This window comes from Periplaneta americana, chromosome 4 (assembly GCF_040183065.1).
Source record: "Periplaneta americana isolate PAMFEO1 chromosome 4, P.americana_PAMFEO1_priV1, whole genome shotgun sequence".
NCBI lineage: Eukaryota > Metazoa > Arthropoda > Insecta > Blattodea > Blattidae > Periplaneta > Periplaneta americana.
Window position 1 is genome coordinate 148,199,933 of NC_091120.1, and position 18,925 is coordinate 148,218,857.

The 18,925-nt window shown below is 36.2% G+C and overlaps 1 protein-coding gene across 1 annotated transcript in view; it reads left to right on the plus strand.

Moving 5' to 3' along the window:
- The window catches only part of LOC138698299 (cytochrome P450 4C1-like), an 82,539-nt gene extending 66,939 nt beyond the window's left edge, over window positions 1-15,600 (plus strand). Inside the window, exons 9-12 of the mRNA XM_069824110.1 lie at window positions 2,499-2,608; window positions 6,539-6,607; window positions 11,174-11,342; window positions 13,730-15,600. Of these exons, the coding sequence (XP_069680211.1) occupies window positions 2,499-2,608; window positions 6,539-6,607; window positions 11,174-11,342; window positions 13,730-14,085 (704 nt within the window). The 3' untranslated portion in view covers window positions 14,086-15,600. The remainder of the gene's footprint in view (window positions 1-2,498; window positions 2,609-6,538; window positions 6,608-11,173; window positions 11,343-13,729) is intronic.
- The last annotated feature ends 3,325 nt before the right edge of the window (window positions 15,601-18,925 follow it).

Here is an 18,925-nt window from a genome sequence, read left to right on the forward strand (position 1 = left end):
ATTATATGAAATGTTGTTATGTATAAAATGACACTTAATTTCATAGTCCCAGAACATTACAATACTGGTTTCCATTCAATTTAGAGTGCGATAATGCGTTGATTATTGACCAGTTGTGCATAAAATTATTCTTCGTGCACAACCATTTCTTCAAACATATTCTTATAAGTACTCTATTACCACAAGTCAAATTCCTTAATACAGAGTGCGGTAATGAATCTGGAGACTTTAAAAACGTTATCATGCGTGAATGACTACATTTATTCACCTTTATCACGGACGAACACAAAGTATACATACAAGCATTTAGTTTACAAGCAATTTAACTGAATGAACAGTCCTTATTTTGCAAAAATAACGTCCTACAAATGACCACTATCCCTCTGTACGCACTCCGTAAGTCGTTTCCTAACATCACCTATTACTCGTTGCAGCATCTGCACAGGAATTCGTTCAATTTCTTCCCGAATTCGGTGTTTGAATTCCTGAATCGTGTGCGGTGCTGGAACACTAGAAACATGAGATTTCAATTACCCACAGAGAAAAAAGTCACACGGCCATCCGATATCCCCTTGTCTGGAGATAACATGGTTGGGAAACAAATTCCTCACAGCTGCCAAGGAGATTCGTGCGGTGTGGCTTGTAGCTCTGTCTTGTTCAAAGAACATGTCCTCATTCACAGGAAGACGATCAAGTGCAGGAGCTAACAAGTCCTCCAACATGTCAACGTAGCATTGCCCTCGCACAGTTACAGCTCTTTCCCTCTCATCTTCAAAGCAGTACGGACCGATAATTGCAAAAACCGATATCGCGCGATCTATACTGTCACTTTCAAAATGTGAAGTGGTTGCTCATGAATTTCTTTTGGGTTTGTGGCAGCCCAATAACGCCAATTTTGTTTATTAACAAACCTTGATAAATGAAAATGAGCCTCATCGCTCATCAGTAAGTTGTTCACAAGATTCTGGTTTCCATTAATCAACTGCAGAAACGTCTGGCAGAACTGAAGCCTGTTTCCATGTTCCTGTTACTGTAGTGCATACGCAATTTGAATCTTATAAGGGTGGAAATGAAGACCTTTGTGTAAAATCCGTCGAACACTATGGTCAGAAATCCCGAGTGACACAATGACGACGCGCAGACCGACGTGGACTCCGTTCAATGGCATCTCTCACTACCGCATTGTTTTAACACTACCACCTTTCTTCATGTGTGTAGAACCAGTAGCCTCAAAGTTACGAACCCAGGTCTTGACGCCATGAAATGATGGGCCAGCATGATTGCGATGAATCCCGAACTTTCTCCGAAATTCACGCTGAGCGATCACGTAACTGTCACCGTTTTTGTAAAATGCTTTTACAGCGCTCCTGACCACAACCCCATTGTAACTGAAATCCCATGGATAAATATATAATAGGTTGCGAAACTGCGGTCAGCACCATCTGGCGGCGAGTGGCTGAAATAAGATGATCAGCGCCCAACGTCGTAAGTGGTGAACATTAGAACTACGTGTTGGGTACATTACCCAGAGTTCTCTATTTTATCCGTTCGAGATATTGCTCGAGGAGTCTAGATGGCAGACAGAAACTTGCTAATAAGTGAACATAAAGTGATACGTGTGTGTATAAGCAGTGTATGTTAAACAGTGATGTTTATGGACGTTGCAAAAATAGTGTTGTTGAATGTATTGTAAAGTAATAGTAATAAAATAAATTGAACTATCTAAGTAGTTCTTGCAGACTTTTCCATTGCGCTGTACAATAAATACCCAAAGAATACAATCCCAATTCTCTAAACTTTTGTTTTATTTTTTGTCTCTGTCTGGTTATATTTTATTAGGGTAGTGTAAAATAGATCGTCTCTTTTATCTTCCTGTTGGCTCCGGTAAGAATTTTCAGTAGAAGATGCTGTGAGGAATAAGAATGTAAATGTTTTATTTTAAATTGGGTTAGCTTTGAATATCTATGAGGGTGGGAGGGAATACTTTCTGCACAGTTTAATATTTTCGTCATCAGGTGCGGTGCTAAATGCATGGAATAAATTACTCTTTTCGCTACTTGGTGCGCTGCTAGTTGTAATAACGCCCCTCCCCCCAACAGGTGGCAGCAAGGTCAATTTCTACAACAGCGTCTCTAGTATGTGTTACGGGAAACTCAGTAAGTTTCGCATCCTATAATATATTCATCCATGGAAATGCTTACAAGTGCTTTACCAGATGGCGCCATCCTCATTCCCCCCCCCCCCACTCAAGCGAAAGCAAAATAAGCGCTGTTGCAAAATCGCCCGATTCACTGCCGCACCTTGTATAACCTGAGAAAAGATTATGAGTCTCCAAATTAAAGTGTATTATTGATTCCATATTACTTCCTTAACCATAATTACACTATCTGAAAATGATCGTCCATCTCCAAAATTCATTCATTTCTACTATAAATTACAGTCTACAATAGCTTGTATGTAATACTATATATATATATTACTCGCTATTGGTTCTTCAGGACAAAAGAAGCGTATAGCTTTCTTGGACATGTTGCTGAAGGCATCTGACGATGGTAACAAATTGACAGACGAAGAGATACAGGAAGAAGTGGACACTTTCATGTTCGGGGTAAGAGTTTACATGATGGATTAGCATTCGGAATATATTGTATTTAGTTTTCATTCTTTTATTTCACGATGCAATGGATATAAATGAATAAGTGATCAACGGAGGTGCAGCATTACATAAGAAAATTATACTGAGTGAACAAATAAATTATGGTTTGAATAGGAAACCTTAATTTAACAAGACTAACAGGATTCTGTAAAAATCTTCACAAGTGTACTGATCTTGTATTAGTTCCTATAACATAATAATATCTCAGTGTATGAAATGAAAATATATTACGTTACGTCATTAAAATTTACCTTCAAATAAACCACAGTCATTGCTATAGTGACAGACCAGATTCACTTTGATTGTTACAAAAACGAAATAATGAACAAAATGATGAAGGAAAATAATAACTTAAAAATATGTTAAAGAAGACAATAGCTTTTTGTCGTCTCAATAGCTCAGACGCTAAAGTCTTTTTGACAGTAGTATATTATGCACACTATTTAAAGGGTGTAATTGATGTTTTGTTATTTGAAGTGTTGTGTCAGTGAAGAAGTGTGTTGTGTCAGTGAAGTGTGAAGTATGTTGTGTCAGTGAAGTGTGTTGTGCAAGTGAAGTGTGTTTGTGTCAGTGAAGTTTTATAGTTTGTAGTGGTAGTGCAAAGTATTTGAACAGTGAAATTTTTTTGAAGTATTAGTGAAATCAGGATAGTACCAGTGAAATGTGTCGTACTTCCAGTGCAGTGAGTGAGTTGACAGCGAAATAAGTGTAGTGCTGAAAGGTACTTGTGCATGTATGAGCATGTCATACTCGTGGGTTTTAGTTCGTACTTACGGTTAAGATACAAATTAGATTTACTTTAAATGTTATTTTAAGTGATCGTGTTTAATTTAAAAGATGACTATTATTATTACTATTAATTATTGTTAATTGTATTTTTTATTGTGTTTATTATTAATTGTCATTATTGAGTGCAATTAGTTACCATTTTCACCGTGTATTTACCCATTTGCAGTGTGAAAAAATACACACATACACGCAATGAGAAATAGAAATTCAATAGGTTGTTAATAATTAAAATGTGCTTACTTTGAAACTCTAGAAACATTCGCCTGTATTTAATAGGCATTTTCATTAACCCTTCAGTACTCGCGTGGATTACAATAGTAATCCACTGATATTTAATCCTGTATTACGTCACCGCCTGCAGCACTGCGTAGCTGAGCGTCAATGCAATTTCTCGTCACAGTCTAAGTGAGGCATTACTGGTGTTTAGACGTATTTGTCGCAACGCTTTGGAAAGTTATACGGAGTTTTATCAAGTTATACGCAGTTTTTCCGAGTGGATTACCATTGTAATCCACGCGAGTACTGACGTCAGTTTCTTACTCAGGTAAGTGAAATAGTTTTTATATGGTTATGAGTGATGCAATGCAGGAACTTTATGAAAAAAGTGTGTGATATTGTTCCATCCTCTTTGTAGTTGGCTCCAATGGGCACGGAAAATACAAGCAATATTTGCAAGTGGCTAGATGAAGATCTGGATGTTGGCATTGAAAATGAAAGTGATGATGAAAGCAACAAAGAAGATCTTTTGAATGAAGTTCACGATTCTAATTCAGAACAAGACAATGAGGAGGAGGAGGATGATTATGGTGATGGTGATGAAAGACTAATGTCTATAAATGATGGAAACTGCTATACGGGAAGAGACAACACTACAATTTGGCAGGAAGAACCAGTATCTCTACGAGGGAGAAGAAGAGCACAAAATATAGTGATTCATTTACCGGGCCCTAAAAGAGCTGCAAAAAATGCGCGGACACACACAGAGTGTTTTGACTGCTTTATTGATCAGACAATAATCAATGTAATAGTAAGGTGTACTAATATTTATATTGAAAAAGTGAAGCGTAATTACGGACGTGACAGAGATTGCAAATTAACAAATGACGTTGAAATTCGAGCACTCTTAGGTATTTTGTATCTTGCTGGTGCTTTGAAATCGGGAAGACTGAACGTAAGAGAACTATGGGATAAAAATGGCACAGGTATAGAGTCAATTTACCTGACTATGACCTACAATAGATTCCAATTTTTGTTACGATGTCTACGCTTTGATAACATTCATGACAGGCAGGAAAGGAAAGAAATTGATAAACTGGCTGCTGTACGTGAAGTGTTCGAGTTATTTGTTCAGAATTCACAAAGGTGCTACATTCCAAGCGAATATGTAACTATAGACGAGCAGTTGGTTGCATTCAGAGGACGATGTCCCATGAAAGTGTATATACCTACTAAACCAGCAAAATATGGGATCAAAATTTTTGCTATGGTGGATGTGAAAACATATTACACTCATAACTTGGAAATTTATGCTGGTATTCAACCAGATGGTCCATTTCACCAAAGTAACAGTGCACATGCAGTGGTGAAGAGGCTGGTTCATCCCATCAAAGGAACAGGAAGAAATGTGACCACCGATAACTGGTTCACGAGCATACCTCTGTGTTTAGATCTTCTAGAAAATGACAAAATTACACTTGTAGGAACCTTGAAAAAAAACAAAAGAGAAATCCCTCCTCATTTCACAACTACTCAAGACAGGGAAGTTAACAGTACATTGTTTGGATTCAATGAAAACTGCACAATTATTTCGTATGTACCGAAGAAAAACAAAACAGTGTTAGCATTATCAACCATGCATTATGATAAGGCAATGGATGAGGAAACAGGAGGAAGCCAGAAGCCTGAAATAATATCTTTTTATAATAGAACTAAATGTGCTGTGGATGTCCTGGACCAGTTATGCTCAGCCTATGATGTAAGCAGAAATTCACGCCGCTGGCCTCTGACTATTTTCTTTGACTTACTGAACATAGCAGGTGTCAATGCTCTTGTTGTTTATTCTGCAAACAAACAAAAAATTCTACGGAAAAACTTCCTAAAAACCCTTGCTCTGGACCTAATGAAGCCACTAATTTCCGAGCGTATCACCCAACAGACAATTCCAAGAGAAATAAAGAGAAGAGGAGAGCAACTGTTAGGCATTCCACAAACAGGTCAAGAAGAAGGAACACGGCCAGAAGGTATTGGTAGGTGCTACATGTGTGGTAGAACAAGAAACAAGAGCACAAGACAATCTTGTTTCCAGTGCTTGAAGAGAATTTGTCCTACTCATTCAGATGTAATTTGTTTGAACTGTGTAGAAGAAATGCATAGGCCTACTCAGATAATTGAATCAGATGTAGATTAGACTCACGTGTGTAAAGTGTGAAATGCAAACATAAACATGAAAGTGCATCAATATCCTTCTTACAATACACAAAAACATCTGTAAAATATTACAAGTGAAGTGAGAATGATTGTTACATCCCTGAATTTTTTCATTGCTACACCCCTGAGTGAGGTATTCGGTTATCAAATATGACGTAAGTAAGGTCAGCAGTAGTGAACTTGCGTTTCCCGTGGGAGAGATTAAGAGAGATCAAGAGTTCAGATGACCTTCAAACATCGAGTGAGCAACAATGCTAGATAACCTACATAATTATGATGATAGTGAACTAACTCATAACTATGATGCAACAATAAATTATGACTCAAAGACACGACCAGTGTTGAAATATTATGCAAACATGTCACTTGAATGCAATTTGTGTACTATCCATTTCATTATTAATATTTATATTTAATACGTTCCGTTATGCGTACCATATCTATTCTTATTACTGTAATAACTGAAAACAATATATTTCTTAACATTTAAATCTAATTCCAATGTTTAAACCTTGTCTGTAAACAAAAACAAATGTGGATTACCATTGTAATCCAGGTGAGTACTGGCGTTACGGAATTTAACGCGAGTAACGAAGGGTTAAGACTTCATAGATATTGACAAAACGAAAACATTTCTGAATCACAGCATTATTTCTCTCTTCACAGGGTCATGATACAGTAGCAGCTGCAATTAACGCTTCCCTCCATCTGTTAGGCCTGCATCCTGAAATACAGGTAAGATATCCTGGTAGCTTCAAGTTTATTTTCTTCAATTGTTTTTCATAGTACATAAACAAAATCTCATATATAGCGACAACTCTGATTGAGGTTCTGGCTGATAAGTACATCTATTATCAAGCAGTACCTCTCACATGGCTATATGTGTCAGAGGAAAAACAATAATTGTTAATACACATTGAAGTTTGCTTAATGTAATATGTTACTATTAAAAAAATAATCAACCACGTATGCAATGGAGAGAAAAAGGAACTGGTCACCCTACCCCATTATCTCTCGGCTAAGTTGCTTCATGAGTGATACTATACGGATGCCACTTATGAGGTTCAAACCTGTCTTCGAACAGTTGACTAAAAAAAAAAGAACAACAATTCATCCATTCCTTTAGAGTTTTCTGCCCACGGGCAGGTCTTTCACTGCAAACCCCACACTCTCCAGAAAGACTGGTACAGTAGCCAGTTCCCACTTACTAGTATACACATTCGATACTTCGTAGAGATTTTCCCCACTCTATATATATATATATATAATCTGATATCTTTTCTGCCACGAAGTTTATATATATATATAAACTTCGTGGCAGAAAAGATATCAGATAATAGATGACATTAAGATATATGGATCATATGGACTAAAGGGAAGGCAAAAAATAGGAAAGATGGCACTAGAAGCAGTAGTAGCAGTGATTATAGTGGTAGTAGTAGTAGTAGTAGTAGTAGTAGCAGTAGTAGTAACAATGCTAGCAGTAGCAGTAGTATTAGTTATTAGTAGTAGTAGTATTAGTATTACTAACAGTAGTAGTAGTAATAGTAGTAGTAGTGGTAGTAGGAGTAGTAGCAGTAGTAGTGATAGTAGTAGTAGTAGTTCGAGTAGTAGCAGTAGTAGTAGTGGAAGTAGTAGTAATAGTAGTACTAGTAGCAGTAGTAGCAGTAGTGGTGGTGGTAGTAGTAGCAGTAGTGGTGGTGGTAGTAGTAGTGGTAGTAGTAGTAGCAGTAGTAGTGATAATAAGAGTAGTAGAAGTAGTGGTAGTAGTGGTAGTAGTAGTAGCAGTAGTAGTGATAGTAGTAGTAGTGGAAGTAGTAGTAGTAGTAGTTCGAATAGTAGCAGTAGTAGTAGTGGAAGTAGTAGTAATAATAGTAGTAGTAGTAGTAGTAGTAGTAGTAGTGATAGCGGCGTCGGCGACAGCGGCAGCAGCAACAGCGGTAGTGGTACTAGTAGTAGTAGTAGTGGCAGTAGTGGTAGTAGTATTAGCAGTAGTAGTGATAGCAGTAGTAGTAGTGGTGGTGGTAGTAGTAGTGGTGGTGGTAGTAGTAGTAGCAGTAGTAGTGATAATAGTAGTAGTAGCAGTAGTGGTAGTAGTAGTAGTAGTAGTAGCAGCAGTAGTAGGAGTAGTAGTGATAGTGTTAGTAGTAGTAGCAGTAGTAGTGATAGTAGTAGTAGTAGCAGTAGTGGTAGTAGTGGTAGTAGTAGTAGTAGTAGCAGTAGTAGTGATAGTAGTAGTAGTAGTAGTAGTAGTAGTAGTAGTAGTAGATTCAACACCGCTTTTATCTGCTGAGTATTTCGAGAGACATTGATGACGACAGTACAGTAGGTACACCTGTGTCGAAATGGTACCGTCTGTCAATAAGATATTATTACTTTTTTAACATTTTTAATACATTTAAAGTTTCAATTTTTAAGAAAGTTTTATATTTTTATAGTAAGTGTTATTGTCAACAGCAATGACAAAATAAAAATACTACAGCAGCCGTCGGCAAATTTGTACTGACGATGGCATCACTGAACGCAACCCCCAATATATAAGATGTAATATAGCAATCGAAGAGAATAAAGCACTCCGTTCGGATCCCGGTGGCGGACTCTGAATCCAATCATCTGACGTAGAGTAGACAATATTGATTTATAAATGGACAGATTATATTTTATTTCACTTTCATTTTTACTGTGCTCCAACAACCTAGGAAAATACGTCACAAATTACCACTCTTCATATAACTCGTAAATTTTCGTCTGCTAGTCACGATCTTTGTTCAGACTTTACAAGTTTTCGTTCAGAAAACAATTGTTCAGAAATATACTAAATGTAGAGAGCCAAACATAGTAGCTATGTAGCGGCAGACGACCTAGATAGGACTATACACATTTTTCTATGAAGAGCATTTTAAATAAATCTAAACTAGTCTGGTGCTACAATGGCAACGTTATATGTCCTCACTTACTTCCAGCTCTCTTAATAACACGTTACTGTACCTAATAAACTTTTTTAAAGTCGTATTTCGAGTCCCGTAAGTTACTACAAATACAAGTTGCTTTATGTTCAGATTCATTTCTTCTACATATTTTCTTCATGCTTGAAATAACGTCTCTTCTGTTGCATTTCCTTCGAGTGTATTCACATCGAGTAAATATTCTATGCAGAGAGATCCTTCGTAACTCCGCGAGTGAACATTACAAATTCTACTGTGTCAATAGCTGTGTTTCCACCTAAAGCGAGAGATTAGACCACTACTTATTCATCTTCGAATTTATTTCTCCTTCAGCTAGTGTTTCAATATCCCTTATCCTCCTTTGTATTGTCCGTGTGGATAACTTCATGCAGTTAAAAACATTCAGATTATTCGGGACAAATAATGTTAGCAACTTTATTCAGACATGTTTTACTGAATTATCCTTCTTTATAACACTTCAATGATTTTTCGATTTCAAAAGCGATAACATAACTTGCATGGAGTTCCCTTTGACTCAGCTTGTTTCATCATTTTGCGGCAACCATGATGGAAAGTTCTCGCTGCCTCGGGAGTCGAGCACGCGTTCGGCAGAAGAGTGGGCGCGCTGTGGCGCGGCGCGGGGAAAGGAGACGTTGGCAGCTGTGCGGGATGAGAGAGGAAGGAGACGCAAAGCTGCGGGCGCAGGGCTGTGCGAGGTGAGGTGAGGGGCTTGACGTGGACAGAAGCGCAAGAAACAGGTTCTGGAAAGCGACGCGAGCCGATCGGGTGGAAGATACTCGATGCAGTACAATCTAGAACTATGATTTAGTAATAAATGGAAGCCGCGAAGAAGAGCCAGTCAGTTTAGTTTGGTCAGCAAGCCAGTCGGTTTGTGAAGCAGCCGTAAGCGAGCAAGGAAGCCAGCCTTCGAAACCGGAGTTCGACTTGAGTGGGTCCGCAACTGGGGCAGCGACCAGGCGAGTGCGGCGTATCCGGAAGTCTGGGGTTCGACTTGAGTGGGTCCGCAACTGGGGCAGCGACCAGGCGAGTGCGGCGTATCCGGAAGTCTTTGGTTCGGCGTGCAGTGAACTTTATCTGAAAGTCTTGAGTTCGAAGTTCAGTGGACTGTCTCTGGAAGTCTTGGGTTCGATATACTGTGAACTTGAGTGAATGAGCTAGAAGAACTAGCCAAGGCAGACAAACTGTGAACTGAGAACTGATATTTTTGTTTTGTAAATAGTGCTTTGTGAACATTAGTTGAGATTAGGAGTACATTGTTGTTCTCAATAATCCAAGTGAATTGTCATTGTCGTCTGTGGAGTGCAATAACGGATACTGTGTTGCTGTGTGGAGTGGAATACCCATTGTTGACGGGAGTATTTAAATTCAGAAATAGAAAGCCATTATTGTTGTGAATAAAAGTAACATTATTGTTTTGAATTAAAAGACACAATATTTTAATACTGGTAGGCCTACTGTTATTTGAATTTAGTTTCTTATGTTTTAATTGCTTTGCCTCATTCAGCCATATGAAAATAACATTATTTTTATACTTATTTTCTACTGCATACATTTCTGTTTACATTTTTTTTATTACATTGGATATTGTTTTGCTTACCTATGATTTCGTGATAATCTTATGACGTGTTGTAAAGTCGATTCGATTTATAAATGCGTATTAGAATTTTAGAACACAAGAGGCGTCTACATTGTCACCATGTACACAACAAATACTGTTCCTCCCATTCTTCCTTAAACACACGTTTCCGAACAGACGTTGAAGGTTTTGGAGAAAAAGCAATCTAAATGTAATCATGTAACCCGACACTGATAGATGCCTGTGAACTGGAGTTGGAGGGGAGTTGGATGGACTGGAGGGGATGAAACAGTTTAGTGCGCTGCCCCTTTGACGTCACTAATGCTAGTGATCACGATGACATTTTTGCCGATCCCTGGTCTACAGTATATACTGTAGGCCTAGGATTGTACAGGCAAAAGTCGCATCTGCCCCCCCCTTTTTCCATAAGATTCTATCATGGGCATCTTCCATTGACAGGTTTCGGGAGTTCATAGCGTGCGAAGTTGTTTCATTTCATTTCATTCCTCGATGTCATTTTACTTCTCCTCGCAATTCTTGTCAACCCATAAGCTATTCTCTTTGGCAACCAATTAGCTGGCATCCATATTAGCTGACCGTATCATTTCAAGCTACGTTTTTATATACTGTGTGTGATCGTTTCACCTGCGTCCTTAATTATTATGACGCCATTATTATTTTGTGTTTCCCACAAAATTGCTTCATAAAATATGTTTTTCTTCTGTCTCATATGTGTTCTCACAAACTGATATTTTGCAGGACAGAGTATACGAAGAACTTAAGGGAATTTTTAAGGATACTGACCATTCTCCAACTCTCAAGGATTTGAAGAACATGAAGTATTTGCATATGGTGATCAAAGAAGCGATGAGATTATATCCAAGTGTCCCGATAGTCGGGAGAATGCTTACACAAGATCTTCAACTAGGTATCTTTTAATCAAACGCACATATACTATAAATACTGTAAGTTATTTAATCAAGTCTATTTTCAGTTAAATCTTTAGGACTGAAAGTTCATCAATATTAGTCTAGTTGTAGAACAGGGTTGGGCAGCAAGAGCGGATTCTGCTCTCTCACGGGAAGCCATATGATTTCTCTTCATCCCCTTTCTTCCCCGCCGAACACCGCGCAGTGTTGATTCAGTGACGGATGAATATTAAGCGCCCCCGTTTAGAGACCGGTTCCGCTCCCGATGCCCAGCTCTGTTGTAGAAGATGCTTGACTTGATGCGCTGAAAAGTTGAGAGGAGTTAGCCGTCAATAGGGTCTAATTTCTTTAGTTTTTTTTCAGTCGATTACTTAATGACACTATATATCAACTACTAGTTTATTTAGCGTCGATGAGATTGGTGATAGTGAGACAATATTTGGCTAGATAAGACTGAAGATTCGCCATAGATTAACTGACATTCACCTTACGATTGGGAAAAACCTCGGAAAAAACTCAAGTGATCAGCCCAAGCGAAAATCGAACCCGCGCACGAGCGCATCTTCAAATATGGATGCAGACCCCTCATCCGGTGGCTTGCACTTTTTTTAAATTTACTTAAAGAGCGTTCTTCTCTGAACAATTTCATATAATTATAATTTAGGTATATTCCGAAAATGTTGTATTCAATAAGAATGTCTATTCAAACCGTTGCACTATAATAACCAATATTATACATTTAACTTTAATTTGTTTTCCGAAACCTACATTTGCTAAGTTTCAGTACACTTTGCAGAAAAGATAACTAGACTTATGAAATTTGCAGATTGCCTTATCTGATAAATAATGATGTTACAGTATCATATTCATTCAAATATATTTAAATTATTCTGACATATTTCTGTGGCCGGGAGGAAAAAGGTCTTAAGTCAATTTTTTGTGAAAATGAGATTTTTATATATTCTGAAAGCGGAAACAATTCTCTGCAATCTGGTAAAACGGTTAAAGTCAAATAAGACTCCTGACTAGATTTATAAAGCGTTACCAAATGTCCTAAGTACTTTTTGAATCGAGCACACACAGAATAAAGGACTTAAGAATATTTAATACTTTATTCCTTACAAACATAACATGTTTACATTCCATGCTTCTCTATTAAAAAGGTCTAATTTGTACTTTAGCCCTTTCCTTTTAAAACTTCAAGCACCAGGGTAAACAGTCCTATAATTGTTTAAGACCCATTTTGCATTCCTAATAATCTACTTTTCTCATTTATTTTGACATGAAAAAGGTCTTATGTTTAATAGTCCCTTCTACTCAGTTTGGCTTCTAGTCTTAAAAGGCCTTAAGTGCGGCTATTTTTGGAAATAATCAAGAAAATTGTTAAATGAGCAACATTATCTATTTTAGAAGAAATATAAACAAATAATATCCAGGAAGAACCTCTTAATTAAAAAAACTCTATAATTGACACCAATTTCAATCTTCTTTCTACTGCTTTCCTGAAAAGTATAAAATTTTTACTTAAGACCTTTTTCCTCTCGGCTACAGATTTAGTCACAAGAGAGAAAATATGTTTTAAATTCCTAAAAAATTCAAATATACCCCAATGTCATAATATTAAAAGCAACCTTATTCTTTCTGAAAAGAATATATTCTACTTCTTGTAAGAGTACGCGATTAAAATTTGCTTGAAATGTAAAGTGTAAAAAAGGGAGATTGTACAAATGGTGTACTTACATTGACTATAATTATGAATGAAAACTTCAGTTATTTTTTCAAGATTTCTTCATAGACTATTCTGTAGTAAATTTCATGAATAGTATATATTTGGTATTTCATTTCCATAATTTATATTATTTAAAGAGATTTTGACAGCACCGTATGGAATGAATCTAGATGACATTTATTGCCCGATACGTCTAGATAATTGCACTGTCTTAGCCGTTATAGCTCTGGATTGAAAATTTTGAAACAATCATACCTCGAAAATTAGGCTTTCTGTGGATGTAAAAATGTATAGAGAGTTTTTTTTTTATTTCAAATGGAACGTATGGGGTAACAATCGTTGTGAAAATCCATTATCACTTGGTAAGTCTTCCTTGTTATTAAATTTAATACACTACCGTCGCGAGGGGTGACTTTGTGCCAGGAGGGTGACTTTGTGCCATTCGCGAATTTCATATGAAAAACGTAAGGAAGTAGTCTTTAAAACCGTCACAAGGTTTTAAAGACTACTTCCTTACGTTTAGTTGTCTTTAAAATCTTGTGACAGTTTTAAAGACAACTTTCTTACATTTTTCTTGTGAAATGCGCGAATGGCACAAAGTCACCCCTCGCGACGGTATTACAAATGTTCATTACTGTCATGCCTTGCTTGTTACAGGATCCCACACTGTTCCAGCTGGAGTCACTGCATGCGTAGCAATAAACGTGATACATCGAGATCCTGATATATTCCCCAATCCCACACAATTTGATCCTGACAACTTTTTACCCGAGAGAGTAGTCAACAGACATCCTTACGCGTATATTCCCTTCAGTGCTGGTCCAAGAAACTGCATCGGCCAGAAGTTCGCCATGCTGGAAGTGAAAATGGTGTTGTCCAGTATTCTACGTCGTTATGAAGTGCGCTCTGCCGACAAGAGTGAGGATTTAGTTCTTTTAATGGAAGTCGTATTCAGGTCAAAAAACGGGTTTAGAATAACTTTAAGTCCAAGAAGCAGGGAAAAGGACAAATAAATACATTCTACTGATCAAATTCATATAATTCATATATTCTTTACTGTGTTAATATGAGGAAATTACCTCGCTGACTAGTTTCCAAGTGATATTCTTCGTTGGCCGAAGACTACATTTTGTCTTGAATATAGTGGAAGACACATTTACGAAGATTTTGAAGTTTACATTCAATGAAAACATCTAACAATTTCAGCAAGAGGCAGACATTTACACAAGTAAATGTAATGAAAACTTAACAATGTAAACAAAATAATAGACTAGACTAAGGAATGATATGTTGGAATGAAAATATTGTTTCACCAGTGGCTGTAAATTTCTTTATTTCATAATCACTCTTACGCGATGGGACATCATTCACTTGCGTTAGTAATGAATAAGCGTACGTACATACATTGACTGTGTGAAAGACAGTGTGGTCATTGGACATATCGTTTCTGATTGGATGTTGCGGTCACGTGGTACAATGCCGCCGTTAAATTTCCAAACAAATAGTTGGAACCCGTGTTATTCGTCTTCAAGACGTGGAAAAGTAAAGGATTGCGTCCAATTATCAGCTGATTTTATGGATACGGTAAAGTGGTATATCTTCGATATAGGTGCTATTTCATTTAAGGATTTGGGTAATTATTTTACCCACAATTTATGTTTTAAAATGCACTTAAATCTCGTGGTAATTGAAGCATATAGAAAATTAGGATTTACAATCAGAAATACAAAAGAATTAAAAAATATAAATACTATTGATACTCTATATAAAACTTTAGTTAGAAGTGAGCTAGAGTATGCGTCTGTAATATGGTCACCTGAGTTCCAGTTCCATCAGATGCAAATAGAAAGGATACAGAAAATATTTTTACGTTATATATATTTTTAAAAACATCACGTGTCGTCTTATGACAAGCAAATTTTATATAATCTGTTACTTTTTTAATTTAATTATAAAACTTTAAAATCTCGACGATTAATAAATAGCCAAATTTTACTCTATAAGACTGTTAATGGTATATTGAATAACTGTGATTTTCTTTAAATTCCTTCAGTTCAATGTAAAAAGAACACAATTACGTCATAGGCAACCTTTTATTATTCCTATTCCTAGAACTGTTTTCTTCAAGAACTCTCCATTGTTTGCTATGTGTAATACTTACAACTCTCTGTCTTTAAACTGTGATTCTCAATTGGATTTCAGTTTAACAATTGAAAAATTTCATACAATATTAAAAAGAATTGTATTTCCTTAGATATTTAAATTATGGAGAAGTGTATCATAATTTTTTACTCTAGTTTTTAAATAATTTTGCATCATTATATTGACATTTGGCACTATATTAACTGTAATATTATATTCTAGCATCTATTACCATTATGTATTTTCTTTCTTTCGTTTGTGTTGTTTGTTTTGTTTTGTTTTTTTTTTCCTCTTAATATGAATTTTGTGTATATATCTATGTAAGCCACCTGTAATTGGAAGCCTGCTTCTGTTAGTGGTGGATTTAAAATAAAATAAAATAAAATTCCGATCGAGTTAAGAAAAACTGCCATATTTCGATTTATAATGTTGGTAGAACTTAATCGTGAATAGCTTGATTGTGTGTCTCAAAAAGTAAAGCTGTTTTCTAGATCACAAAACACCTGGTTGCAAGACATAAATAAAGCGTTGGCAGAGAAAGGACTGCAAAAACGGGATATGGAAGATAGAGAGAATTGGAGGAAAAGAATAAGAACGTAGGGAATTGGTCAAAGGAAGATGTGATATTACATTGTAAACCTGTTTGTAATAATAATAATAATAATAATAATAATAATGTAGAGTTATTTATAACCTCAAAAAAAATTCGAACAAATAAAATACTTGAAACTCGTGAGTCATTAATACAATATATTTTACTTATTATTATAACACCAATTTGATGGTTTACTATAAGCGAAAACAAAATTCCACTATGTAATTACTCTCACTCTGAGAGAGGAACATAGGTTAAGGGTGTTTGAGAATAAGGTGCTTAGGAAAATATTTGGGGCTAAGCGGGATGAAGTTACAGGAGAATGGAGAAAGTTACACAACGCAGAACTGCACACATTGTATTCTTCACCTGACATAATTAAGAACATTAAATCCAGATGTTTGAGATGGGCAGGGCATGTAGCACGTATAGGCGAATCCAGAAATGCATATAGAGTGTTAGTTGGGAGACCGGAGGGAAAAAGACCTTTAGGGAGGCCGAGACGTAGATGGGAGGATAATATTAAAATGGATTTGAGGGAGGTGGGATATGATGATAGAGACTGGATTAATCTTGCACAGGATAGGGACCGATGGCGGGCTTATGTGAGGGCGGCAATGAACCTTCGTGTTCCTTAAAAGCCATTTGTAAGTAAGTAAGTAATTTACGAGATATCGTAGAAGCAAACTGTATCTGATGATGCTGTAAAAGGCGAAAAAGTTTATACATTCCTTATATTTAACATGTATTTAAAATGTTAATATTAAATTGATAAGTCATAAAATTGACATTTTAACATTATTTATTTTATTAAATAGTAACAGTTCTCAGAACAAATTATGGTTTATTTAACGACGCTCGCAACTGCCGAGGATATAATCAGCGTCGCCTGTGTGCCGGAATTTTGTCCCGCAGGAGTTCTTTTATATGCCAGTAAATCTACTGATATGAGCCTGTCGCATTTAAGTATCCTTAAATGCCATCGACTTGGGCCGGGATCGAACTCGCAGCCTCGAGCACAGAAGACCAACGCTATGCCGTCTAGCTACCCAGGCCGACAACAGTTCTCATGTTATTTTATGTCTTCCTAAATAGGTCACCATGTATATTAATTTAGTATAGAAACATAAACAGCCCATTAGTTTGGTAGAAAGTTAGAATATGGAGAAAATGTTGTTGAAGACATATTTTCGATTTCAAGCAAAAGAAAGTAAAATTTGTACTAAACGCAATTATTCCCCCCCCCCCTTTTAACAAAGAGTAAGATTAGTTTTGAGAGGTCATTCGTATAAGTTACTTCAATGAACAAAACATCAGCCTAAAGTAGTTCTCAACCTAAGATAAATGTGTTGGAAATTGATATTATTCGAAGTAAGGAAATTCCTAATTACTCTTTTTCCATTACTAATCAATAGGGCCCGGAAGTTCATGCATTTGCATGTTTTTTTCTTAGAGGTTAAAAGTATGTGCTTATACATTATGTGCACGAATTATGAAATTTTCAGTTATTTGAACATGATTTTATGGTGCATATAACTGCATATTTTCGTGACTATGATAAATGCTTCATATTTTAATATTTCAGTGCCTACGTGGAATATTTTAATGAGTTTTATGGTTTTATTATTTTTTTTTCATCTGGATCATATTGGAAGTAACGTTGCGCGTGATGATGCCTTAAATAAGGAACAAAATATGATGCCTTAAATAAGGTACAAAATATGATACCTTAAGTGAATTGCTGGCCACTAACAATGTAACTGTGACCCAGTGTATGATGGACTCCTTGAAATTATTATGGCCATCTGAAATCAAATACGACCGGCTACTTTTATTTGTTACCGATGCAGTACTTATATGGTAAAATCAGGACAAACACTGAAAGGCATTTTTCCTAACTTAATTCATATAACTTGTGTGGCACATGCTCTTCAACGCACTGCTGAGACAATAAATAATTCTTTCCAACTGGTAGATAGATTTGTGGTCTCTACAAAGAGAATTTTTGTTAAATCTCCTTCAAGAGGCAAGTTGTTTAAATCAACAGCACCTAATATCCCACTTCCTCCTGCGCTAGTGTTAACTCGATGGGGAACATGGCTGGATGCAGCTTTATATTATGCTCAGAACATAGAAATAGTCAAAAAGGTTGTTAATTCATTGGACTCGAATGATGCTACATCAATAGGAACAGTGAAAAATATTCTGTCAGGCACTGGGTTAGAAGAGAATTTTGTTTTCATATCTGCCCATTTTCCTTTCTTACCAACAGCCATAACGTAACTGGAAGCTGTAGGATCTCCTTAAATTAATCACTTACTGTTTAAAAAAAAACAATATGCAATCTAAGTTGTGTTACTGGTAGTATAGGACAAAATGTGAAAGAGAAAGTGAATTATGTAGTTTAAAAATATCCTGGTTATAAACAGATCTGCGATTTTCGAGACATCCTCGAAGGAAAACCGTCTGTCACACCAAGAGACTTGCCTCTCTCAGTGAAGCAGTTAACATCATTTAAATATGCCCCAATAACATCTTGTAATGTGGAGGGAAGTTTTTACGTTACAAAAGTGTTTTGCGAGACAACAGGCGAAGTTTTTCAGTTGTAAATTTGTGCAAAGTAATGGTTGTGAACTGCAATTCATTAGTCAACATTGGCAGCGGGACCACTTCTGCTTCAACATCTAAGGAATAAGTTTATTATTATTATTATTATTATTATTATTATTATTATTATTATTAATACTAACTCGTCTTGTATACTGCCAAGGGACGTTAATACTTTTAATTTAATATTGAATATTTATAGGCATATTTTCAAGTTTTAAGAGTATATTTGCATGCATAGTTTATAGTTTTTATGGCATGAACTTCCGGGCCCTACTAATCAAATTTTCATTTCCAACTATCTTTCTTGCTGATATATGTAAGCACAAATTGTTTATCTGAATCCTTCAAATGGAGGCATAATTATGCATTTAATAATTAATTCTGACAAGAACATTTTTGAGCCATAGTCTATAATTAATTATGGAGTGTATTTATATAAAAAAGGAATATGTATATGAGGCACTCAAAAGCAAAGTGATACAAGTGATATCTAGTAAGTTTTGAAG